The 26,397-nt window shown below is 55.1% G+C and overlaps 2 protein-coding genes across 6 annotated transcripts; one reads left to right on the top strand and one right to left on the bottom strand.

Annotated features, from left to right (window-relative positions):
- Positions 1–4,508: 4,508 nt before the first annotated feature.
- Positions 4,509–9,715, bottom strand: IRX2 (iroquois homeobox 2). The gene is made up of 5 exons (XM_032337821.1): positions 9,350–9,715; positions 7,624–8,029; positions 6,657–7,370; positions 5,784–5,858; positions 4,509–5,100 (listed from the first exon to the last, which is right to left on the bottom strand). The coding sequence occupies exons 1-4, from the start codon at positions 9,596–9,598 to the stop codon at positions 5,806–5,808; spliced, it is 1,422 nt and encodes a 473-aa protein (XP_032193712.1). The 5' UTR covers positions 9,599–9,715; the 3' UTR covers positions 4,509–5,100; positions 5,784–5,805.
- Positions 9,716–10,099: 384 nt separating this feature from the next.
- LOC116587111 lies at positions 10,100–13,551 on the top strand. 5 transcript variants are annotated; one of them, XM_032337822.1, is made up of 3 exons: positions 10,123–10,699; positions 10,849–10,976; positions 13,136–13,551. In XM_032337822.1, the coding sequence occupies exons 1-3, from the start codon at positions 10,505–10,507 to the stop codon at positions 13,458–13,460; spliced, it is 648 nt and encodes a 215-aa protein (XP_032193713.1). In that variant the 5' UTR covers positions 10,123–10,504; the 3' UTR covers positions 13,461–13,551. The 5 variants fall into 5 exon arrangements, 1 of the variants encoding a protein (XP_032193713.1); XR_004284332.1 differs by lacking the exon at positions 10,849–10,976 and having other exon boundaries at positions 10,100–10,447; positions 12,641–13,551; XR_004284331.1 differs by having other exon boundaries at positions 10,104–10,447; positions 10,849–13,551.
- The last annotated feature ends 12,846 nt before the right edge of the window (positions 13,552–26,397 follow it).

Below are 26,397 nucleotides of genomic sequence, written 5' to 3'. Positions count from 1 at the left end.
ATACTCCTTTAAATAACCAAAGGTGATTATGACCCTGTTGTTGACACTAAGGATTAATAATTGATCAGGAGTTACACACAATAAATCGTCAATTTATCTCCCCACAAAAAGCGCCAGTGCCCTGCAGTGCTGGGTCTTCTTTCTGCCCTCTGGGTATTTCCCTTGAAGGTCTGCTCCGGACCCGTTGGACGCAGCCCCAAACCTCAGTTTGCTCCTTTTTTTATTAGATTTAATTTGTGTTCCGTTCCATACAGAGCAAAGTAACACTGGGGACACTTTCTAAAAGACTTTCCCTTATTATCTTGGGACCAGACTCAAGTAAACAGACAAAACCTTCCTCCTCTTCCGCTTCAGCTGCAATGGCAGAAGAACACAGGAGGGAGACTTCACAACTCATTCCTGTCTTATTATATCGCCAGGATAGCCCTCCTTAATAACATCTTCAATTTTTATCTTTCTTCAAAAGAGAGAGAAGGTTCTGCCTGAGTGGAAAGACCACAGAGCCTATTCTCTGCTAGGGAGTTGGAGGGGAGAAGTGCCAGTGAGTCTCTTTGCCTCCCTTTGCAGGAGATACAGGTGAGGAGGTAGTGAAGCCTGCAAATGGGGGTGTCTGCACCCTAGACAAGGGATTTCTCCGTTGACTCCCGAGGGTGAGATCTCTGTGCACATCATGAAATGCTGGTCTCATGCAGCCCCAGCCAAAGCAGAGGGGACGGCGAGCACGTGCTTTCATTATGGCCCACAGAAAGTAATTTCCAGCAACTGGAAAATTATATTGTCATAGATTACTTCTTCTCATAATAAGCCTTTAAAATATCTGTAGGGATTTGTCACTTACATAAAGGTTTGAAAATACATCAAAGGGACATGTCCCCTTTGTGATTTGTAGAAATTCCGATGATGTTAATCATAATATCCGCAGATCACAGACTGGTGTGTCTTGTTCCCGAGATTGCCTCTTAGGTTAATACATTTTTAAAATGCTGAAAATGTTATTTTTGTAAAAAACTGTGTAAAAACACTTGTTTCATAGTTCTACTTATATCTTTAATTTGGGGTTAAAATAAATGCTTTTCTTGGGATTTTCAAGGCACTGAGGAAGAATCGTCTGTTAGACAAGCATTGCACAGTATTACTCGGAGAAAACTTCCTAATAACCCAGGGTATGTTTAGAGTTGAAAGGGCTGCCTCAGACGGACAAATACATCTCTTTGCGATGATTTTTTTTTTTTTTCCAAGCTGATGTCTGTTTACTGGACACTGGCATGGGAAGTGTAGGGCACGTTTATTCTGTACGATAAAGAAAAGCTCAGGGCCCACTTGACGCTCAGCCTCTGTAAGGCAGATCTGAACGCAGTTTTCCCAGACCCGGACGCGCAGGCGGGCAGGAGGGCGCGGGGGCTCCCGCCCTGGCCGCCCCGCCCGCGCCCGCAGGTGCCCCGGCCCCGCTGCCGTCCGCTTGCCAACCCGGCGCCGGGCTGCGAGGGTGGGTGCCGGCGGCGACCCCGCGGGCCCAGCGCGGCCCTTCCTCACCCCACCCCACCGCACCCCGGCCCTCGCCGCGGCCTCGCGTCAGACAAAGGTGGACGAAGTTCTTTTCAAGTTTCAAAGGCAGTTGCCGGGCAGCTTTGCAGAAACAGTAACTCTTTTATTGGGAACAAATGTTGACATTCGACGGGCGCGGGAGGCCGCGGCCCCCGCCCCGCCCCCGCCCGGGAGATGAAAGCGCGGGGTCCGATCCCGCAGCCCCGCCGCAGCGCCGGCCGCAGAGCGCGGGGACCCGCGCGCCGAGCCACGCACGCCGAGGGACGCGAGCGCCCGGCCCGCAGCCCCGCGCCCGGCTCGCCAGCGCCCCGCGCGCCCCGCCGCCCGCTCGGGGAGCTGCAGTGGCCTCGCCCCGCGGCGGCAGTTCGGAGGACCTGGACTTGAAAGCCGACGGGAAAAGCGGACCCGCACCAGCTTCCTTCCCGGCGAAGACGCTCCCCCGCCCCCCCCCCGTCTCCCTCCCCTCCCCTCCCCTCCCCCTCCCGGCCCGGCCCTCCCCTCCCCCTTCCTCTTCATCTTCTCTAACGATCGTCCCGAGCAGAGCTCATAAATCACTCCGCATTTCTCCTTAAAATAGATCCGTCTCAACTCCTGCAGGTTTTATGTTCTTAGCGCGCATTTAAAAACCCAGTTCTCCGGCATGAAATTCAGGGCGGGAGGCAGGGCGAGTAAATTCTGGAAATCTTTGATAATTTGTTGGGCCCACAAACATCAAAGTGGACTCGTTAGCCTGAGCTAATCTCCCGCGCAGCTCCGAGCTTGCAGCCACCGAAAGGTGCGGCTGTCCGGCTGTCCGTCCGTCCGTCCGTCCGTCTGTCCGGCTGTGCGGCTGTCCGGCTGCCCGGAGAACCGGGTCGCGGGCCGGGCGGGTGTGGCGTGCGCGCGCGCGGGGACGGATCACATGTCCAGGTAAAACAATCTTCTGTTCCAAAGGGAGGCAGCTTTTATCCAGCTTCAATTTCTGCACATATGCACAAAGATCAATTTTTGTCTGGGTTTCCCACTCCCCCGCACTGTCCTCTGAGAGACCCGGACTGAACTGTTGCATGCTGATTAGGCTGCGTGGTCCTGAAGTGCTTAATTTGTTAGAGAGCGTGCACTTCCATCGGTTGCAGGGGAGGCTTCCGAACGCTGGAATTATACCACTGCATGTAGCAGACATTGCTGCATGCGCCCTGCAGCCCCGCTGACTCGGGGACCAGGGCTAATGCTAACAAAAGCCAACTACTCCATCCCTTTGTACTGCACTTGGAAATGCTATCTGGAGGGGAGACGTTACTGTCTTCGCGGAAATTCTATGAAGGTTTCGCATCGGAAACAAAAGCGAGCCATGGAGCTCACAGCTCACTTTTCCGTTTGCAGACCTCACATGTGCTTTCTTCCAGACTCGCTGCTGCAGACTGCCGCGGTTTCCGAGTGAACAGTCTTCCCCCTCGCCCAGGAAGAGCTCAGCTCCAAAAGTCTCCCGTCCCTCACTTGGGGAGGCAGGAAGGAGAAAACAAAATAAAACAAAATTGCCTGGTACCCCGCCGGTTGACTTTACGTCCAGCCTCCAAATGCCTATATGCCCCAAACCAACAAAATGCTCCCAACCAACAAAATGCTTGAGAAGTAGCAGAAAACCCAAACCCAAACCTTCTCTCAGGAGACAAGCCACAAGCTCCACTCCCCACTGCCCTGGCCCGGGTCCCTTAACAGCCCCCTGGCTTTGCCTCAAGTACCTAAGATTACTTTCAAATACCCTTTCTAACAAGACCCCAGCAAGAGGCCACTAATTTCGACAGCACAAAAAGCCACTGGAGAGAGATCCGTTTGTCAATATCAACTGGTCCAGCAATTTCCCATCCTCAGACACATCGCCCGATCGGAGCTGGCAGATGTTTAGACAAGATTTTATAAATTGTTCAATATCAGCCCATAATGAACCCCAACTGACCATTCCAAAGCAGCTAAAAGCATCCGGGACGTCCCCCGCTGGGATCCAGTAATGCGCTCTTGCTGCAGCATTATTAATCACGGAATAAAACAGATGAACCTCTTGAAAAGTAAGTGTATGATTGATTAAAGGGCAATCTAAGAAGCTATTATTCTTGTTTTATAACCGTAAGTTATATTCACTCAATTTATCTTTGGAAAGGAAATAAATGATTGTTCATTTCTTCTCTGAAATCATATTATATGGATATCCATATAATTTTGCTGAAAATTAAAATGACAGGTTTGCTGCTTTTATGATACTCATCAAAGGGAATACGCTACTTGCCTACAAATTCTAGACTTGTCCTGTAATTAGATAGGCAGCAGCACAATAACCAGGCCATACTCGAAGGCTGTTTAAACTTTTCTTTTCCCCCAGGGTAAGGGTAAAAGTCACGAAAGGGAAAATAAATCTCTTCTCCCAGATTTTCGCCTTGTGTTTAATGTGAAAAATGTTCAAGGGAGAGTCAAGGTCCTTAAATCGGAATAATCTTTGCCGATGCGGATAATTCAGTCTTTAAAATAAACAATTACTTCCACCAGTAATTTATGGTGGGTCAGAGGTGCGACTCCCTACTACCCGTGCTCCCGCTTACAGGATCTAGAAGGTTCAAAAAGCCAGCATAGAAATAAAATATAAAATGGACCATAACACATGAGGATGTTTAAGCTTGAAAAGGCGTGAGGATGTTAAGTTTAAAAAAATGGACATGAACAAGTGATTTGCCTATTCAGAGCACAAAAATCTTAATTTTCTTACAATACCTGCACATAGAAATAATCCCAAACTGGGTGTTATTGCCCTACTATGTATTTCTCTTCCATCTGCCTTTCTCCTTTTTTTAATGAGCAGGAGAAGGGAGAGATTATTTTACACATTTTCATTAAAAAGCCTGAGGTCAGATCACCTCGGGGGAGGGGCTGCCATTAACTAGGGCTCCCTACCCAAATCACTCTCCTAGGAAAAACGAGCCCCAGACACCATATTGTCGTAGACTAGTCTGTTTTTATTTACAATTTAAGATATAAATTAGTAAAGAATTCTTGTTAAACAACCAACAAAGATTGTATAACCAGCAATGTTCAAATAAAAACCAGGCAGAATTTATTTACAAAAAGTTTAGATTCCATTGCAATACAACTTGCATAAATTACTAGAAGCTTTATATCCTTATAAAAATAAATATCAAATTTGTTTTCACTTCTTAAGTACTCAAGTTCTTCAATCACATTTTATTTCTACTGTGTACATCTTTTACAAATAAATTTTACAGTAAATCCTATCACACCTATAGAATATATACCGTGGCAATGAAGTGATCAATTCAAGATATCCTGAGAAAAAAGATTGTTTTCAAAAGTCACACGTACATTGGGGAAGCTATACTACGCCAACAAATTCACGGTTATGTCCAACAAGAGTCTGTTCCGTTCGAGTCTGTGGATCCTTCTCCTTTGCGGTGGCACGAGATGCGGTCCGGGCTCAGAGATGTGTTTTTATGTCTGTATATTTATGAACGTGGGGAGAGAGAATGGCCTGCTGACTTTTTTTTTTTCCAAAGCAATTGTGACACCTGCCTGTGGACCAAGGAAAAAACCAAATCATCCCAAACCCTTCAGCCATCTCATCCAACTCAACCAACTCATCGCGTTATAAACACAAGTCGATCTGAAATGATGTCGCCTCTTCCCCAACATCTTCAAGATCTGTGATTAGTAATTTTGCCTAGTTGTAAAGTAGGGATTTTTTGAGATATTGCTGTAAGCCTGGCGAACGGCAGGGTCCTATCTAGTCCATCGGGACCCGGGGGCAGGCCTGATAACCGGCCAGTGCTTCTTCCGGCTCTCTCCGGTTTACTCTGCACGCGTCACCTCTAAAGGGTCCTGAGGCCCCAGGCTTCAGCAGCACTAGCTCGTCAAAGCCGGTGTCTGTGACAAATCTAGCGCAGTAAAAAATGGTTCCAAACTGCATACAAATACCCACATTGTAACGATCTGTTTCTCAAGGAGAAAACAACAGCAGTGGTACAGGATACAGGTTCCCAGCAAAGGGGCGACTCTTCAGAGCAGAGCCCGAGTGGAAAAAGAGGGCCTCCAATAACACAGAACAGCTCCTTTCCCACTTAAAGGGAAATTTTTAAAAGACCGAAAACCATGGCAAAGCTCTGTCATCGGACTCCAGGACAAGAAGCAAGAAACAGACATTAAGCAGGTTTACAGGGCAAAGCTGTAAGCCCCCCACCCACCGCGTGCCCACTTACTTGCATGCTGCCCAGGGGCCTTCTATAGGTAGGGCTGGACGCCCCCACCAACCACCGTGCAGCCCTCACTGGCATCTGTCAGGGGAGGGGGCAGTTAGTCAGAACCTGACCCCAGAGCCATCTGTCTCCCAGACAGCTGCGCACCCACCAGCCCGCACCCACGCAGGCTCGCTCCCTGAACGCACAAATCAGTCTAGGGAAACTGTCTGAGCGGCCACTGTCTGAGACAGATTCGGGGCACGTTTCCTGTTCTCATTTTCTTGTCTTGCCTCCTGGAGCTCCTGCAGGTCTTAGGAACTCCAGCCTGAACCAGGAGCCAGGCACAGGAGGACACAGGAACAGGGCCTGGGGAGCTGCAAAGACTCTGGTCTTCTATTTGGAGGAGTGAGCGCCTCTCCGAGTTACTGGAACGTTTTGTTTCCTTCCCACCAAAAGCAGGACAGAAGACTTGGCTGAGACTCTCCTAACAGAACACACCAAAGCTTCAGCTCAATCAGCTGGGAGACAAGCTGTAATCTGCATTTCTGGACTAGTTGTTTTTTTGCGGAAACAGATCGATCATAATACTACTAATCGGAATGATAATAGCAAGTTAAATAAAAATGCAAGGACCTAAGGGCTAAGACTTACTGCAAGGCCGGGGTAGCTGGCCCCCCTCCCCTTTTCCACGCCACCGCCCCCTTCACTTCCCCTAACTTCTGGTCGGAGGGGCGCACTCTAGCTTCTCCCTTCTCTGCTTTAGCAACAAAGGCTCCCCGTGCCAGGCCCAAGGGTCTCCCTGGTCCCTGACCCAGGCTCTCTCGGGACTGCGGGCTAAGCCGGGCCCCGCTGGTCCTCCCTCCCCGGAGGCCCCGAGGGCCGCGGGCCGCCTACCTTTCTTGGGCTCGTAGCCGCCGCCCGGGGGCCGGTAGTGGGGCTCCAGCGGGTGCGCGCCCGCCTTGCCCGCGTCGCTGGCCGCCTTGGGCGCGGAGTGCAGCGCCTCTCCCGGGGCCGCGGCCGCCGAGTTGTACCGCAGGAGGCCCTGGCCCTGCAGCGCGGCGTTCAAGTTCCCGTAGTTGGTGTAGTTGCCGTAGAAGGGCGACGTGTAGTAGAGGTGGCGGCCGAGCAGCGGCGAGGCGGGGTAGGGCGAGCCGCCCGGCGGCGCCCCGGAGGAGTTGGGCGCGGCGGCCGCGGGCAGCCCCGGCGGCGCGCAGCCCGGGCCCAGGCTTGGCTGCTTGAGGTCCGACGTGGCGATCTCGGCCAGAGACCACAGCTTGGGCTTGCTGGCGGGCTGCGGCGCGCCCGGCGACGTCCGGCTGCCCAGGGCCATCTTGCCTCCGCCGCCACCGCGGGGCGCGGCCTCGGGCGGGGGGCTCAGCAGCGGCGCCTCCACGCCGGTGAGCGGCGACGAGGTCACGGGCTTGGGCGGCGCCAGGTCCCGCTCGCCCTCCTCGTCGTCCTCGTCGTCGTCGTCCAGGTCGTCATACTTATCCTTGCACTCGGAGCCCGACTCGCACAGGGGGTCCCCGGCACGACAAGGCAGCTTTTCCCCATCCGACTCGGCTGAGCACGAGTGATCCGTGAGCGAGTCGACGTGCAGGCTGATCCCTGCAGGGGCGCGGGCAGGGCTGTGGGACGCGGTGACAGCCCAGGCCCCGGGCGGCCTCGCCCCACGTGATCGCCCACCCGACCCCAGCCTGGCTGTGTCCTAGGGGGAGCAGAGCCTCCCCAAAAAATGCCCCGGGACTAGATGGGTCCCATGCGCACCTGGGTGGCGGCGGGGGCATCTTCCCCGACTAGACTCTGCCCCGGTCTGGGAAGAAAGCTCCCTGCGCCCTCCCGCCCCCGCGGCCCTGCTCACCTTCGTCCTCCGCCGAGGTCTCCGTGCCCTCCTGCGCCTTGTCTAGACTCTCCCCCTTGCTCCTCGCAGCGTCACCCTCGTCCTCGTCCTCGTCCTCGCTTTTGTTTCTCGGGGCCCACGTCATCTTGTTCTCCTTCTTGAGGCGGCGGCGCGCGTTGGCGAACCAGGTGGACACCTGCGTGAGGGTCATTTTGGTGATGATGGCCAGCATGATCTTCTCGCCCTTGGTGGGGTAGGGGTTCTTGCGGTGCTCGTTGAGCCAGGCCTTGAGCGTGGCCGTGGCGTCCCGCGTGGCGTTCTTGCGGTAGGCTGGGTCGTTGAGCTGGTAAGGGTAGGCCGCGCTGCCGTAGGGGTGGTAGCTGATGGCGCCGGTCATCCCGGTGGTGTGGGCGTCGTACGGTGTGCCCTGGAACCAGCAAGAGTCTGGTGAGTGGGGTGTGCGGGGCCCTGGCCCTCCTCAGCCCAAAGGTGACCCCTCCGCCCTCCTGATGCCACCTTGCCCAGGGTGAGTCCCCTGCTGGAGCCTTATTTCCCTCGGCAAATGAGCAGAAAAAAAACGCAGCGGGTAAAGTAAGACAGGCTGCTGATCACGAAAACGCTACAGTTCCAATCTCGAGTTTTTGAACTATTGCACTTTCCTAAAATGACATCTCTTCCTCCCAAATGTCCCTGAGCTGCGGGCGCAGATGTACGCAAACACCGCGCTCACAGACCCACAGGTACTTTCTTGATATCTAAATTTCTCTGGCTGGCTCCCCCTACTCCCCCTTCCCCGCCCTTATATGGTTAAAAAGCCACCCGGAGCCCCCGCTCCGCCATTCACTGCTCTAAAGCTCCGCAAATCCAATTTGCAACTCAGAAGCCAGTCACCGTTTCGAATTCTTCAAATACGCGGTAATTAGCATTTTAATTCAGCCTTTAACGTTTAAATTCGAGACATTTGCAGCCTCCGCGGAGGCCCCAGCTCCGCTGTCCCTGCCTCGGAATCCCACCGAGGGCGGGCCGTGGCGACAACCCCCCCATCACCACCCCGTAACGGCCTCCATCGCCCGAAACGGGCGTCACCGCCACCCCGGCCGGGCCCAGCTGCGGAACCGGAGGCGAGCGGGCCGACGCCAGGTCGGGGAAGCAGGGGCGGTTCTCCGTACGCCCGGGACCGAAGCGGCGACCAGGGCTGCCGCACGCCCGCCGACACGTTTCTCGAAAGGGCGGCCTATGGGACAGATTAAGGCCGAGATCGCGGCGCGCCTGGCGGGGGCTCCGAGCTGCCGCCAAGTACTGGACTCCCCCCACCATCCGGTGACCCCCAAGCCCCGCAAGTGACCCCAAAGCGCCCGGCAGTCGTCCCGGAGGCCCCGGGGACGCCAAACCTGGCTTCGCTCCCCGAGCCGAGCCCCCGGCCGGCTCTGCACCCTTCTCCGGGCTCCTGCGCGCGAACGAAGGGCGACCCGGCACCGATCCCCGACCCCGGCGGGCTCGCACTTTTCAGGCTCTTTGGGAACATCACCCGAGAGCCAAGGGGAAGCGGCGCCTCCGGTCTGGGGGACGTCGCCAGCGGGCCGCGCCGCCTCCCACTCCGGCCTCCCGTCCCGCCCGCCGCGCGGCCGCCCGCGTCCGAGCCTCCGGAGCCGCCGCCCGCGCCACTTTCCCCGCGCCCTCGAGCCCCTATCGCGGCCCCGGCGCCCCGGCGTCCCGCGTCCTCTCCCGCCCGGCCGCGCGCGGTTACCATGTAGGACGGGAAGCCGGCGGCGGCGGCGGCGGCGTCGGCCGAGTACTGCAGCGGGCTGCCGAAGCCGGTGGCCGCCTGCGCCGTGAAGGCCGCGGAGCCCGGGTACGGGCTGAACGCCGAGCCCGACGCCGAGCGAGCCAGCTCCTCGCTGCGCGGCGCCGCCAGCGCCGACGCGCCGTACGCCGGGCACGAGTAGAGCGCCAGCGAGCCGGGCGCCTGGTACAGGTAGCCCTGCGGGTAGGACATGGTGGGCGCGGGGCAGCGGGCCCGCGTCACGCCGAGCAGCGGGCAGGGCGCGCGGCGCCCTCCATCCACGCCCGGCCGGGGCGCGGCGCGGCGGCGGGCGCGGGGGCCCCGGGCCGAGGCAGGCCGGCCGGCGCACTAGCCCGGGAGGCCCGCGGGCCGGGGGAGCGGCGGGGCGGCGGGGCGGCGGGGCGGCGGGGCTGCGGCGGCGGCGGCGGCGGCGGCGGCGGCGGCGGCGGCGGCGGCGGCGCGGAGCCGGTGGGCGCAGCCGCGCGCCAGGCCGGCGGTCGGGGTTTGGGGGCGTCTGGAGTCGGGAGTGAGGAGTTGAGGAAGGAGCGCTCGAGTTTCCGAGGGACATTGGAACGCGAAGCTGTCCGTCACGCGCTCATCTGCATATGCGGGCGCCCGCCCCCTCCCCTGCTCCGCCCGCTCCGCCCGCTCCGGCTGCCGGGCCGCGGCCGGGGGAGGGGCGGGGAGGGGAGGAGAGGGCGGAGGAGGAGGCGGGAGGGCGGGGGAGAGGGAGGGAGGGACGCGCAGGCTTTTGTGGTGCAGTCGCCTCCCGCGCAGCCCCAGCCCGCGGCCCGCGGCCCCGCTGCCCGGCCGGACCGAACGGCTCGCCCCGGCGCGCGCCCCGCCCCGCACGTCCTCCCGGCGCCCCCCGCCAGCCGGCGACCCCGTCTCTCGCGGGCCGGCTCCCCTCGCCGCCCCAGTCCCCTTCTTCATCGCACCCCCAACCCCCGTCCCGGGTCGGCCCGCAAGGACTAGGCAGAGGCCGCCCGCAGTCGGGCCTGTCTGGCCCCCTTGAGGGACGAACGACCCCCGTCCCTCGGCGCCACGAAGAGGCCGGCCCAGGTGACTGCGCGCGTGACCCCAGCTCGGGGCGGGGGGTGGGGGCGAAGGGAGTGCGGGATGGGGGCGCCGCGGCCCAGGTCCTGGGAGGGGGGCGTGCGCGGGTTCCTCTTCCACCTTCCTGCGTGGACTCTGTCTCTCCGGTGTGAGGCTCCCGGTGGCCTCGAGCCTGGTCGCTTGCCCCGCGCCGCCCAGCGCGTCCCTGCGGGACCCGGATCCGGGTCCGGCACTGCGAACGGCCAGGAGGGCCCAGAGGTGAGCTTTGTGCCCGAAGTCCATAGTGGAGACCGGGCTCTCTGCGCGGCAGGACTTCGCGCGTTGGGAATGTTGTGACACACGCCGCCAGTGTTTCTCCCGTGAAGATGCCACCCCCGAAAGGTTTTATTTGATTTTATTTTAATAAGTTGACGCCTCTTTCGGACAAGTGTCGAAAAGCCTTGTCACCGGACAGCCCGCCTCCGGCAGGACGGGAAGCCTCAGGGTCACTCGGGAAGGAAGGAGAAAGAGGCCGTCTGCAGCGCAGGGGGCTCAGGTATCGCGGCTCCCGAGGTGCCTCTCGGGCCCAGAGGCAAGAGGCTTAGTGAGGAGCCCTGGGACCCCGGCCCCAGAAGACCCTCCGTTTCTCAAGCTCCCTCCCTCCCTGCCCACGGCGCCCGGAAGACGTGGGCGCCTGGTTACTGGAGGGTGGTCGCCGATGGGGGGCGCTCAGGAGGTCCAGGGCCCGCAGGCGTGTGCAGTAGTCTGGTCGCGGCTGCCGCCCAACAGGTGCCTCTTTCTCCAAGGCCCCCTCGGGTGGGTTACCTGGAAGGTGAAATTGCTGCGGGGTAGCCCAGGCCTGCAGCGCGCTGTCCCCCAGGCCTCCCCGCACGCTGCCGCGCCAGCCCTGTTAGGGACTTCTTTTGAGGTCCGGATGGCGCTGGCCAGGCCAGGCTGGGAGCTGGGGATCCAGAAGCTCCAGCCCAGGCCTGTTTACAAGCTGAACCTTCAAGACACAGTGAAGCTGTGTTTGTCTTTCTCTAGGTCCTAAGGAACCGGAGGCAAATCGAGGTTTTAGGTTTGGGAAGAACCCATCCTCCTTGGCCTGCATGGGGGCCTGTGACTCCTAGTCGGTTCAATGAGGACCAGCCCCCACCAGTCTTCCCCCCCTCCTCCCCAGTGTTCCCTCCTTCCTAAAAACCAGTCTCTGCACCCTCTACACGTCAACATCCACAGCACCCCCAAACAGATCGTTTTCCTCACACTGGCCCACTGGGAGGACCTAGCCCAGCAGATCCAACCACGCCGCCACCCCAGGCCAGCTGTCCCAAGTCAGTGCAGGGCAGACACTCTACATCGACCACTGTAGTGTCAAGAAGAAAAGAGAAAAGTGTGTGTGTGTTGGGGGGGTACTCCAGCAGTGCCCTGGAATGCAGCACCGACAGGATCCGTGATATTTCCGGTCTTCCCAGGAGAGGACTGGGCCAGGTGCAGGCCACAGATGAGAATCACACACGCTGAAGGACAAACATAAACAGCAGCAGATCAGATCGCGGGCTTTTGGGTTCGCTTCCAATTAGATAGTTTAAGTGAAAGAAATCAGGTCTAATTTTTATCTCCAAGGATGACTGGCCTCCAGTATTTCCATTTCTAAAGGCCAGTTCCTGCTGTGTTTCATTAGCATTTGGGGCTGGCCCCTTCCCCTCTCCCCCCCACCCCTTGGGCCTGATCTCTGCCAGGGGCAGAAAAGAAAACATTGAATTATTACAAAAACATCCCCAGTTTGGAGCAGGAGCGTATGCTCCGGATACACTCGATTTTGACATCAATTAAGTATATAAGCAGACAAGCGCATGTGGCTTTGGAGGGGCTGGTCGCCCTGGGTGCCTGGGCACACGCACTGTCTCTTCCCCTCTTTAGCTTCTGCTGCTGATTCTAAAGACAGCCTCTTCCTCGAGTGTATTTTCTCCCAGCAATTACACTCCTCCACTGAAATCTAAATTTTCCATACTGCTGCCTGCTACTAATAAAAACCGTCTACCTTGCGCTATTAAACAGTCGAATCGCACTACATGCGGTTTTTATTGGTAGTGACTGTAGCAGATTAAAATGCCTACGCAGAGACATTAAAACTTACGCTCTGCATTGTTATTGGAATATACAAACTCCGTTTCACTTTAAAGCGCCCTGATATTTTAAAATCACTTTTCCTTTTCTTAGATTCAAGTTGGCTTGGCCTTCTTCTGAAATCAGTCAGTGAGAAGGACAGGCTGCAAGCGTGGAGGCCCGACGCGGTGGCTCCGCAGGCGGCCGCCTGCGAGGGTGGCCTGGCTTCCTCGAGCTCCGTCTCCCGTGACCGTGGAGAGCGCAGGCCGTGCGGGGAGAGAGCCGCGGCGATGCGCGCCCACCGCCTCCTCCCCGGGACTGCGGGCCCGGGATGCCCAGCCCACGTGCAAAAGTGTCCAGGCGAGCAGAGCTGCCCGGACCTCGCCCGCCGCTTGGCCGCTCTGGCTCTTGCTGTCCGTCCGAGCTCGGCTCGGCAGAGAGCGGGAAGGGGCGCAGGAAAAGCCGAGAGCTGCTGTGAAATCGCGACCACTTTGTGACAATTACAGGGGAGACGCTCAGTTTCAGGCTGGCCCTGCATCTCCCCCTCCTCCCGTGCGTGCCTTTGTGATGATAAGTGAACACTGCCACATGTTTTGTTTCTTGTCACAGTGGCCAACGCATTCAGAACGAGTCGGCGCGGACTTGCCCCTTTCAAAGAGCCGGGGCTGCCCGCGAGGTCCAGCGCGCAGAGATGCCTGGAACGCGGGCTTGGGCCCGAGGGTCTCTCTCCGGGAAGCTGGCTGCACCGGCCAGGGCGCCTCGCAGACACCATCTGTCCTGGGCTCTGCAGCACGGGGGAGGCCAGGGAGTGATGCGGGCCCAAGAGTCCTGCGTGCGGGCGGCGAGGGGGCGCTGTGGCCCACGGCTGCGGCCTCGTCTCTGCAGCGGTGGCCCCGTGCAGTCCCTGGCCACGGACGGGCGGTGGGCGCCCTAGCCGCTGCCCGACCTATCTCTTCCCACCTCGGTTTAATTTGGGGAACCAGGAAAATTATGCCGGGACACTTTAATAAAACCGGAGGCACGCAGGAGCTTCGCATTCTCTCATTTCTCTGGCATCAGCCGAGTTCCTAAGAGTTTGGTGAGAAAAGAGCCACCATTTCAGAACGCACAATTTTTTATGGGGGGTGAATTAAAATTAAATATACACATTTTACATGGGTCCCCCTTAATGCAGCAACTTTTACAATGTAAGTAGTTTCGTGGAACAGAGCACCCTCCCCTCGGATTCCTAATCCAGGACCCCTCTGGTCCCAGCGCTTCCTCGGTCCTGGAGGGGGGCAGCAAGGAGTCAAGGTCCTGAATTTGGGTTCTGCGATCTCCTTTGATTCTCTGCCTCCCAGTTGTTTGCAAACCCAAACATGCTGCTGTGGACTAGACCAAGTGCAATTCAAAGTCAAACGTAAATCTCTCTCGGGCGGGGTCCACGACCCTCTGGGTGGGCTTCCCGCATCTGAGTGGATTTCAGAGGCGACGGTGGTCTGAGGTTCTCCAACACGTTTCTGAGGCAGAGACGGGTCCGGGAAAGCAAGCGCACCGGAGAATCCCTAGCAGGCGGACAGGCCCCCGCTGCCCAGGCCTGGAGCTGCCGGAGCCTGGCGGCAGAAGACTCCGGGTGGCCTCTCTGGAGGTCAGCGCGCAGCCCCTGGGGTCCGGAGCCCAGGACTAAGGGCATCTTCTCTTTCTAAGAACCGCATTTTTTGGTGACCTGGCTCTTCCCACGTCGCTGACTCTGGAGCTCTTAGTGACTGTCTCCCGTCGCTGCCGAGTCCCACCGGGTTTCCTTCCGCGGGCAGCGAAGTGTCCGTCCTCGCCACGGCGCCCGCCCCCGACGCGCTTCCCGAGCGGCTCTCCGCATTTCTCTGCACCTCGCAGACCCGGCGTCTGTCCGGTGCCCTCACGCCCACCCCCCTGCTCTCGCGCCCCTCCCCGTCCTGGCGCGCAGCCCCGACCCGGGAGCGGGGAGGGGGCGGCCCGGAGCGCAGCGCGCGGACAGGGAGGAGAGGGGAGGACGCGCAGGACGGCGGGGCCTGAGTTCCCTTCCGGGACCCGCTGGGGAGCAGCCGGGTCGGCCCCGCCAGCTGCTGGAAGAGAAAGTTGGGAAGTCCGCCTTGCGCCTGCCCACCCCCGCCGCGCCCGCAGGCAGACCCCGACCCGCACCCAGACGCGGACACACGCACACCACACTCGCGCTTTCCGAGTTGGGTCATTTGGTTGTGCTTTTGGTTTTGGTTTTAGCTTGCTTGGTTTCTTGTGTTGCTGCAACAAAATCGTATTTGGAAGGATTTAGCTCGCTCCTCCTCCCCCTGCCGGAGCTGCTCCCTGGCTTGGTGGCCGCGGTAGCAGCAGAGCGACCTCCACGGAGTCCGCGGCGGCGGGGGCTGCAGGGAGCCCAGGAGGTCACCTCCGACCCAACCCCAGCAGGTAGGACTCCTCGCTGGCTGGCAGGGGTGCACTGGCAGGACAGGAGGGAGATTTTTCGGCCCCTCAATCTTCCGACAAGTCCTTTTAACCAACAGGAGAAGCTCTGGAGAGTGTTTGTCTGGGGCCTTGATGCAGACCTTTCCACTGCTCTTACTTGGGTGCGTGCATCCCAGAAGGACAGAACAGATCGCTAATCCCAGGGACACAGGGCAGGCGCACAGGCCTGCCTTTCTGCTACCAAACAGTCCCGGAGGCCTTGACACACCTGGGGTTGTTTAGGTAGGGAAGGGAGGAGGGGTTTGTTTTGCTTTGTTTTCCCTTTTTAAGAACCAGAGAGAAAACATAAGCTCCAATTTGACGAATTGTATTAAAAGCAAACACAAAAACCACTTCAGCTGGACAGGGTGCGCACGGCTGGCACTCAAGGGCAGAGGACGTCGGAAGCACTTGCAGACATGACAGACACTGCTGAACAGAATCAGGAAGAATTCTGACAGGCCCTGGGTGAAGACAAGCCATTCGGTGGGAAAATGGGCCAGAGACATCAACAGACTCTGCACAGAGAAGATCCAAAAAAGGGCGAAGATGCCCCAGTTGCCTAGAGATGAGGGAATCAGACGGCGGAGCACATGTGACTGTCCCTCCACTGCGTGACACAGAACAGGCCCAGGGGTGCAGACAGGGCACCCCCCCTTCGCCCTGCTAGAGAAGCTTACGCCGCTGCAGAGAAGCTAGGGAGATGTTCGCCTCCCCTGGAGAACAGGAGATGCTCACTCCCCTCTTACCTCCAACCCTTTGCTTCCTGGTCCACGGCAGAGGGAATATCCAGGAGGCTGGCGAGCACAGCCTTGCAGCGTTGTTTGCAAAGCACAAGCCTGGAAACTCCGACTGCCATCAGCACGGGCTGGATAAAGACTTTGTAGCACGGATCGTGGACTAGAGCAGTCCCCGGAGGGGAACGTGAGTCAGGGTAGCTCTCCTTGTATCAACGCGTACGTCTTGGAAGTAATTAAAAAGGAGGAGGACGCAGGCAAGAGGACGCTGAGGGAGAGCATCGCGGCCCAGCGCGCTCCTGCGACTGACAGCGAGGGCCGGGCACCAACCAGGGCGTTTGCGGCCGCAGCGGCAGGGAAGGAAGGTCTCCAGCCCACCACAGGGCACTCCGAGTACCTTTGAAGAGGGACCGTGGGACTGGGAGGTGGGCCACAGCCCTACTGGTGTTGTTTTATTTCTGAAAAATACATCTGCTGTATATGTCACAAAATGTGAGTGATTACTCACTTGGAATGATGGTTACATGCAATTCTATGACTCTGTACATTTTGATTGTGTGCAAATATTTTGTTTTGAGAATTGAAACAAAATAAGAATTAACCATTTTAAAAGGTGTTGTAGCACGGAAGTATGATTTGCTGATTCAGTCATTTATTGTTTAAAAATTCTTAAAAGTTTGCATCATGTGTTTCTTCCTCTCTCCGTTTCCCTACCCTTCAGAAAAAAATTTAAAGACCCCAGAACAATGCGTTGGGTTTACAGTTTGGACCTGTAAATGGATAGTCACCTGGGTGTATGTCTTCGTGCAGTTATTCAGAGCATGGCAGGGGACAGGCTTCTTGGGCAGCAAGGTCCCCAGGAGCCCTGTGGCCTCCATCTGGGACCGACAGAACCACTGCCTCACTCACTCATGGGAGGTGGGACGCAGCCCCTGGCTCCACTCTTGGCCACGAGCATGGCGCCCAGACCTCTCCTGAAGGAAAGGACAGCACCCACAGCAGCCTGACCACCCACTGGCCACCTGGATGCCTGTGCACAGAGCCACGCCTTTACACTCCGGAATCCTGCATCTTCTCTTGATGTCACAGCGAACATATTTTAGAAATTCAAGTCAAGATTAGTGAGAGGGGCTGGGGGCAGCAAGTTGGCGGAGGTTAGAGTGGGGCTTAGCCAGGAAAAGAGGGGAGTCAGTGCCCAGGGCCAGGGTGGCCTTCTCTGGAAGGCTGTGGCTCCTCACGTACCTCCTCACTCCTGAAGGAAAGCTCCTGCCTTTCTGGCCCTAAGCTCTTTCTAGAAAGGACTCCCTCTAACCATGGCAGCCAGAGAGATCTGGTTCTTCAAATACGAGCCTGCTTAAGGCCCTTGCTCAGTGGGAGAGGCTGTGAAGCCAGGTCCTTTGGCCTGGCCTGGTCAGTGATTACAGGGTTTGCGTATGTTTATTCTGTTCCTCAGCCTGTTCTGAGCCAGGCCTGGAGGACGACATTGTTTCCTGGGAGCCACCTGGCTTTCAAAAGCTTCCCTACCAACATGGCCCAAAGCCCTTTGGAACTTTCTCCTGCCCACGGCCCCCTTGCTCTCTGTTCTGGGCATACTCCCTCCCACTGCTTCACCCCCGGAGGTCAGTCTCCTCCCCATGGTCCTCGGTCACCCCTTCTCCTTGGGAGCTGCCAGAGTTCAGTATGTTGGCTCTCCGACTTCATTCCCCCACCCCACTCCGAGCCTGGGAAAGTCATGAGCAGGAAATCTGTCTTGATGAAGTCGGTGTGTGAATGGCTCACTCCTGGTATTCAGTTTTACTTCTCAGGGGCACAGCAAGGAGTTGAGGAAGGTCAACAGAAAACTGCTCTACCCTGGCTTACGTCTCACCGCTGCTCCCCTCTTGGAGGTCCCCCTGCGCCAGCATGGTGGGCACAGACGACGAGGGGTTTGGGTGTCTCCTCGGAAGCCCTTGCTCTCTGAGAGAAGGCATCATCAGTTTTGGATGTTAAACTGGAGGACCTCATAGATACTCACATTTAAAAAAGCATTAAGTTTCACAGAAATTCCTGAGTTAACAATCAGCCCCAAACCTTGTATTCCTTGAGGAAAGTTGGGCATGCGTTTTTAGGTTTGCATCGCAAAGGATCTGTCCCCGGCCCATGGCAGGTGCTCATGATGACCCGCTGGGCCACTGAACGATGCGCGTTGACCCTGGGAAGAAGAACATAAGCAGACTCAACGTTGGTATCACCAACTCAATGTTGGTGATGCTTTTACGTAAAATATTGAGTGGGTAGGAGTTACAGTATTTAAACAAATTACTTGATCCCAGCAAGATTTTTGTAGGTACAGGCAAACTAATTATAAAATGTATTTTTAAAGACATGGTCGTTAGTAGAGCTAACATGATTTTGACTAAGAATAAAGTGGGAGGAAGCAGTCCAGCTGATTTCAAGACCCTGCATGGCTACGGGGCCAAGAGCGCGACTGTGGGCAGAGGGACAGACACGCGGATCACGGGAGCGGAGCGAGGAGCCGCTGACAAAGCCGCACATGCCTGACCTGTTTTGATGAAAATGCAAAATAATTCAATGGAGAAAAGTTAGTCTTTCCAACAAGTGGTGTGGGAGTAGTTGTACATCCCTAGCAAAACACCACAGAAAACATGCCAGCCCAACTCTCACACCGTGCATGATAATGAACTAGAAATGGATGGCTGACTTAAATGTAATTGTCATGTCACACGTTTAGAAAAACATAGAAGAAAATCTTCAAGATCTAGGGCCAGGCAAGGGAGTCTTAGGCCAGACACCAAAAGCAGATCCACAGAAGGAAAATTTGATTAATCAGATAACCAAATTTGAACTTTTTGTTCTGTGAAAGATACATTTATTCATTCATTCATTCATTCATTCATTCATTCATTCTCTTATTTTTTGTGAGAGATATTTTTTAAAAGAATGCAAAGATGAGATGCAGGCTGAGGGAAATCTTTGCAAACCATACATGCAACAGAGGACTAGTATCTACAATATATAAAGAATACTCAAAAAGAGACAGACAGACAGAAAGAAAGAGAGAGAAAGAAAGAAAGGCAAGCTATGACAGAAGGCAATCAATTAGAATTTGGACAAAACACACAAAAAAAATTTCACCAAAGAGGTTACAAATGATACTTAAGCGTGAGAGAAAATGTTCATCGTCGTTAGCCATCAAGGGAATGCAAATGGACACCACAGTGGGAATACAGGCGCCCGTCAGAACGGCTGAAATAATAGACGAGGGACAGCCTCAACTGCTGGTGACCATGTGGAGAAGCTGGATCGTTCACACGTTGCTGGTGGGAATAGAAAATGGTACATTCACTCTGGAGAACAGTTTGACAGTTTCTTATAAAACGAGATTTGAAACTAAAGCCCAGCAATTGCATTCTTGGGCATTGGTCCCAAGGAAACAGAAACTTAGGTTCACACAGAGCTCTGTACATGGGGCTCATAGCAGCCTTACTCGTAACAGAAACTGGAGACAGCCCAGCTGTCCTTCCGTGGCCGGACGGCTAAGGGACTACACAGCAACGCACACAGTGAGCTGCCGGCCCACAGGGCAATCTGGGCGCATCTCCAGAGAATTAGGCAGAGGGACCAAAGCCAATCCCAAATCCTATTTACTGCATGATACATAGATTTTAAACTTAAGATAAAAATGTATGGGACATGAAGGGGTGGGGGGTGGGAGGTCGGGGAACCAGGTGGTGGGTAGCAGAGAAGGCATGGATTGCATGGAGCACTGGGTGTGGTGCAAAAATAATGAATACTGTTATGTTGAAAATAAATTAAAAAAATTTTTTAAAATTTAAAAATGTATGGGACATTTCTCAATTAGAAGATCTCGGAAGTGGGCATCCGTATGGTGGCCACCAGCACTTGGGGACAAGGTGGGGGGGCAGGTGTGTTTATAAAAGCAAGAGGGAGCCACCCTTGGGAGTGAAGGCAGTGTTCAGACCTGGACGCGGGCATTTCGGAGACCATAAGGGACACATAGCTGTGTCCCCTGAGCAACTACAAAATTTGGCAGGATTTCTGTTGATTTGTTTTTTTGTTTTTGTTTCTGGTTTTTTTAAATGTGATTATTGTGTGCAGAAAGATTTGTAAGGATAGAAACAGAATTCTAAGTAGTTATTTATGGAGACTGAAACTGCAGTGCCAATAGGGGGAAATTTACATTTTGTCCCTTATGTCATTTTTTACCTTTTCATATGTATTTGGTAGTTTTAAAGTCATGTATGAAATGATGAGCCGAGGAGGGACTAAAGGAGCAAGAAGAAAGGCCAGGCTCTGTGTTTGTCGTCTGGTGACGTCTCTGACTTTCCCTGATTTTCGTGTGACTGAGAAGCATATTATGGTCAACCTTTATGTACAGATTATGAAGTAAGGTAGATGATCAATTATATCTCAGATCAGCGCAAACAAATTTCTGATTTATATTTAGCATCAAAATATTTTTTATTTCTATCTCATCCCATATATTGAAAGTCTTGTTTCCTTCAGCATTGTATGTTTATTTGATTTATCTTAAAATATACCTAAAAATTTCGGAGCTGTATCAGCGTTACTGAAGACAACAAATTCACTGAGCGCAGTTTTTTATTTTTCCTTGCAGATCTTTCCATATCTGGAAGATACCACTTTCAGGATGCAGAAAGCCGATGTTCAAAATTACTTTAAAATATTGTATTATCCTGTCAACTTTCTAGACAGATTTATGTATTTCTCTGTGTTAATCTCAGAGCTTGTCCCACTTGGGACCGGATTCCATTTCTGCGAAGTAACTGGCGTGGTTGGAACGCCGTGAACACGGCACCCGGCGCGGTCCTGACCTTCCTTGTCCTTTGCCCGTCGCAGCCTCCCTTTGTCGGTCCTCATTAGCGGCTCACCCGTCTGCCGCGATCATTTTTGCCAACGTAAGCAAAGCGATGCCTGGGTTCACGAGAATACCTAAATCCTGTCCCTTTCTTTCTTAGAGACAAGACAGCCTACGGCGTCTACGCCTCTAGGCCCCGCTACTTTTCTGAACAACAGTCGAGGATAGCCTTGCTGATTATCTTATTGAGATTTTCCGCACTTTTCCTGAAGTATCTACTAGCGTCGTTTCGTTTCGGGAAGGCGTGGCGGCTGTTCCACCAGGCCCCTGGGAAAGACGTTTGGGCCGCTGGAAGCTTTTGCTTATAGCAACGGCACTGCATGGGCAACTGTCCACAAAGGCACTCGCGTGTCCGTGAAGGCAGAGAGTCGGGAGAGAGTCCGAGACGTGGGGGGACCCGGTCACAGGGTGAAAGAGGAGATTGTCCAGGGATGGAAACTGACTGTCCCCTTAGGTCTGTCAACAGCGTGCAGGCGCTGGACCGCTTCACACTCCTGCCAACGCTTGGCACGGTCCCTTGATTTCCACTCAGCCGCTGCGGTGGCTGTGACATGCGTCCAGACTGCGCTCCCCGAGACGCTGTCTCCGTCCGTCTGCCGTGGATCGCCGCGGCGTCTCAGGAACACAGAGGCAGGAGCCCTCCAGTCTCCAGGGAAGCTGCTCCACGAGGTCCAGGGTCAGCGCCCTGCGCACACGGGGTTCATCCCAGAATTTAGGATGGACTCAACTCGGGAAGGTCAATGTACTTCATTATATTGACAGAACGAAAGAGCGAAGTCCTATCAGTAGAGGGGCAGGAAAACACCGTGGCAAAATCTCCAACTCCTTTCCTAAGAACACTCAGAAGACGGTGGGCGGAGTGCAGTCTCTCAGCCGCGTGCACCGCAGCGGACACGACTGTGCCCTGTGAAGGGGCGGGAGCTTTTCGAGATGGGAACGGGATAAGGATTTCCGTCTGGGCCCGGCATCCCGCAGGAGGTCTGAGCCGCTGTAACAAGAATCAGTAAGTCAACAAACAAGCAAACAAAGACATGAGACAAATTTGGAAAGATTTCTAGGCAGCATGATCGTGAAAGACAAAATATTTATTAAAACTAGTATGTGAACTTAGGGAGGTCACAGGATACAAAATCTGTATTAAAATAATCGATTGCATCTTTTTCTAACTTTGTTTTCTTCATCGTGGTAAGTGTATCCTGTACTTCTCCTGGTCGATGCCCCTCCCCACCCCCCTCTGGGGCCCATTGGGGTGTTCTCTGCAGTCGAGGTCGCTTTCTTGGTGTCTCTCTCTCTCTCTCTCTTTGTGTTTTCCCTTTACTTGTTTCATTTCTGAAATTCCACATATGAGCGAGATCATGCAGTGTTTGTCTTTGACTTATTTCGTTTAGCCCTCTACTCTCTAGCTCCGTCCGTGCCATTGCAAGTGGTACGATTTCGTTGTTTTTGTGGCTGAGAAACATTCCGCGGTGCAACGACCACATTTCTTCACCCCTCATCTATCGATGGAGCTTGGGCGGCTTCCGCGCCTTGGCTCCTGTGCAATGCCGCTACGAACACAGCAGTGCGTCTGTCCCTTTGAATCAGTAGTTTTATATTTTGGGGGCTAACACCCAGCAGTATGATCCCAGGTCATAGGGTAGTTCTATTTTTAGTTTTCTGAGGAACCTTCTGACTGTTTCCCACGGTGGCTGCGACAGTTTGCGTTCCCACCAGCCGTGCATGAACGTCCCCTTTTCTCTGCATCCTTGCCAACACCTGTTGTCTTTTGTGGCTTTTTTAAGTTTCTATTTTAAAATAATCTCTATACCCGATGGTGAGGCTTGAACTCACAACCCCAAGATCAGGAGTCACAAGATCTACCAACTGAGCCACCCAGGCATCCCACTGTGGTGTTATTTCCGCCATCCTGATAGGAGTGAGGTGGGATCTCATTGTGGTCTTGATTTGCATCGTGCTGATGACCAGTGATGTTGAACATCTTTCCGTGTGTCTGTTGGTCATCGGGATGTCTTCTTTGGAGAAATGTCTGTGCCTGCCGTCTGTCTATTTTTTAGTTGAATGATTTGTTTTCAGGGTATTGGATTGCACCGATTCTTCATATACTTTGGACACTAACCCTCTCTGGGACATGTCACTTGCCAACACCTTCTTCCCATTCCGTAGCCTGCTTTTTAGTTTTGTTGGTACTTTTCCTTGCTGTGCAGAAGCTTCTCATTTTGGTGTAGCTCAAGTCGTTTGATTTTGCTTTTCATTTACCTTGCCTCGGAGACAGATCTAGGGAAGTGTTGCTACGGCTGATGTCAGACACATCAGTGCCTGTGCTCCCTTCAAGGGTTTTAATGCATTCAGGTCTTACATTTAGGTCTTTCATCCATTTGGAGTTTATTTTGGTGGATGGTGTAAAGAAGTGGTCCCGTTTGACCCTTCTGCATGCGGCCGTCCAGTTTCCCAGCGTCATTTGTTGTGCGGACTGTTCTGCCCATCAGATACTCTCTCCTGCTCTGTGGAAGATTAATTGACCATAGAGTTGTGGCTTCATTTCTGGGTTTTCTGTTCAATGGAATTGAACAGAATTCCATTGAATTTATGTCTATTTTTATGTCAAAACAATACTGTTTTAATTACTACAGCTTTGTAATATAGCTTGAAATCTGGAATTGTGGTATCTTCAGTTTTATTTTTCTTTTCTAATTGCTTTGGATATTTGAGGTCTTTTGTGGCTCCATAAAAATTTTAGGATTGTTTGTTCTAGTTCTGTGTAAAAAAAACAAAACAAAACAAACAAAAAACCTTGGTGTTTTGATAAGGATTGCATAAAATCTGTAGATCGCTTTGGTTAGTATAGATTTTTTTTAAAGATTTTATTTATTTATTTGACAGACAGAGATCACAAGCAGGCAGAGAGGCAGGCAGAGAGAGAGGAGGAAGCAGTTTCCCCGCTGAGCAGAGAGCCCGATGCGGGGCTTTATCCCAGGAGCCTGAGACCATGACCTGAGCCGAAGGCAGCGGCTTAACCCACTGAGCCACCCAGGCGCCCCGCAAATAAGTCCTTGATTTTTAATAGTATAATCTGTTAGTGTTTTATAAGCTGTGACCTTTTAGTTGAGAGAAGATATTTTTTAAAGAAACTAAAAAACAAAACATGTGTTTCTTATAGCAATAGGACTTACCAAACAGCGTTTTCTATTCACTGGGGATTGTTTTTTAGCGGCGAGGCCCGACTGTTCCTACAGATGTGACTGTTCCAGGCCGTGAGCTCGTTTCTTCTGCAAGTCGCCCGTCTGAGACGCCTGCCCCCGCGTCTTCATGCTATCTGAGGGTCTTACCTACTCTGCAAGTCGCCCGTCTGAGACGCCTGCCCCCGCGTCTTCATGCTATCTGAGGGTCTTACCTACTCTGCCTTCTTTTCTGCTGCTGTTTTCACTTCTGTCCGAGTTTATACATCCTCATATTTTGAAAACTCAAATATTCCTACAACTACCCCTCCCCACTCCTCCCCACTTCCCACCGTCAAGACATACGATTTTATTTAAAGATTTTATTTATTTGAGAGAGAGAGAGAGAGAGAGAGAGAGCTCAAGCCGGGGAAGCGGCAGGCAGAGGGAGAGGGAGAGGCTGAGCGAGGCCCCTCGAAGCACAGAGGCCACGCGCGGGCGCTTCCGAAGCCGGACTCCGCGGCGACGGTGGGGGAGGGCTGTGGTCCTGGCGTGGCTTCGGGGGAAGAAAGGGCCTGGACGTGAGGGCCGCCCGCAGAAGCCGAGGCCGGAGCGGGCGCGGGGTGCTCTGCGGGAAGCTGTTGGAAACGAGCACAGAGGACGTAGCCGCCTGAGACCAAGTAGCTGGCCGGGAACGCGGGGTCGGGTGAAGGCCCGGTCTTCCCCAGGAGAGGAGCGAAGGCTCTGGGTTTGCTGGGCTCACCTCGGAAAGGGGCACGTCAGAGCGGACAGCCTGGCCGGACTGTGGTGGGCAGCAGGTGCACGGTGACCGGAAACACGGAGACGTCGGCTGGGGGTTTCCGAGGAAAGTGAACATCTCTCTGCTCGTTCACTAATGGGAAAGGGGCTGCGAGACCGTGCGGCGGGGCAGGGCCGGGGCTGGCCGGGCAGCCAGGGACCGCGGCCGTGCCGCGCCGGTGACTTCGCTCGCCGTGACCACCCGGGAACGTGCCGCCCGTCTCCTGTGTCGTCCTCGTCCCCGGACGGGAGCAGCGAGCGGCCTGGGCACCCTCGGTCCTCGTGACGGAAGTTGTGAGAGAATCCGACGACGCTTTTTACTTGGCTTCATGTTTCTGCTAAGTCACGCGCTCCTCGAATAGCGGCAAGTAGTTTCTGAGACTGTGGCCCACTCTGCCCCACTTCGCCCTGACCCTAGTACTGCCACGAGGGACTGTCTTCGCACAGAAGCTCTTCGAAGAGGCGACCCGCCCCCCTGCCGCCCTTAGGGTGACCCTAACCCCGTGAGAGCGCGTCTTTACGGGAGAGCAGGATGCGACATGCACAGCCGGACCCGGGCAGGGCCGCCGCCGCTCACCAGGCCGCAAGGCCTCGGAAGGCGCCGACCGGGCAGACGCCAGTTTTGGCCTTTGGACTCCAGAACCGTGACACGATGCTTTTCTGATATTGAAGCCAGGCAGTCCCCGCACTCGTTGGGACAAGTCTCTGCCCTGATTGAACAAATGGAAGAGGGGCCGGCTCTTCCCGGTGGCCGAGGACGGCACTTGCGGCCCGCTCAGCCTCACGACCGGACCCAGGCAGAAGGGATCCGCCGCCTGCAGGCCCCACTGGTTGGCTCCGGGGCTGGTGCTCAGAACCCTGGGGAGGCTTTCAGCCTCCTTGAGGGTGGGAGGCGCCGGGCAGCCGTCCACGCGAGCGCTTTCCCTGGCGGAGGCGCAGGCCGGGCCCTGCGGGGATTTTGCGCATCCTGGAGAAGAGGCGGCTCGGGGAGACCGAATCCGGTTTCCTTTGGGAATTTATGTTCACGGAGTGAGAGTGAGTGTTCACAGCGGAGTCGCTACGCGGGCGAGAGCTCCCGCCTGGCCTGGCCGCAGAGGACCTCCAGTGCTGCTCGCTCCCGGGTAGGAGGCGGGGCCGGGGGCGGGGGCTGCTCACCTGCCCTCAGCGTTAGGCTGGGTTTGAGATTTCCGAACCCGGCTTCCAAAGTACTGCCTGCGTCCACAGCGACCCGAGCTGCTTCCTGGCGCCTCTCGGGCCGTGTCTCCAATTGTCCACGGGCGCGTTTCTGCACATTCAAGCGACCGCCTGCGTTTCCTCCCCGGACTCGGCACCGAGGTCCCTCTCATTTCCCTTCGATGTCTGTCATGTTTGCTGAAGGTCAGCTTCATCTTTCTAGGGCTTAGAGCACGCTTTAAGTTTTGTTTTTGTTTTTGTTTTTTAATTTTTAGAAGTATCCCAGTGCCCTCTCCAATGAGCCTCCGTCTCACCGGCATCCATCTTCAACGTGTTTTTCTTGATCAGCTGTGCACAAAGCATCGTCTCTCACCTGTATGTCCGCCACCTCTGCTGTTGGGACAAATAACGGGTTCAGAGGCGCACATCTCAGGGGGCTGCTCTTAACCAATTTAGATTTCCAGGGTTATGCTTGGGAGTCAAATGCGGACCCTGGTCCCATTTTGAGGAGCCTCGGCAAGTACTGGCCGGCACACAGAGACATTTGTGGTGGGGTCCCTAGCCCAGGAGCACACAGCCAGGACTTGTCTGTGTGGTCCGTGGTGGCCAGGCTGCAGCCAGGGCCCAGGAGGTGTCTGGTGTGATGAAGAC

Source organism: Mustela erminea, chromosome 3 (assembly GCF_009829155.1).
Source record: "Mustela erminea isolate mMusErm1 chromosome 3, mMusErm1.Pri, whole genome shotgun sequence".
In the NCBI taxonomy this organism is placed as follows: Eukaryota; Metazoa; Chordata; class Mammalia; order Carnivora; family Mustelidae; genus Mustela; species Mustela erminea.
Note: the sequence above shows the minus strand (reverse complement) of the source record. Positions and strands in the feature narration are given on the sequence as shown.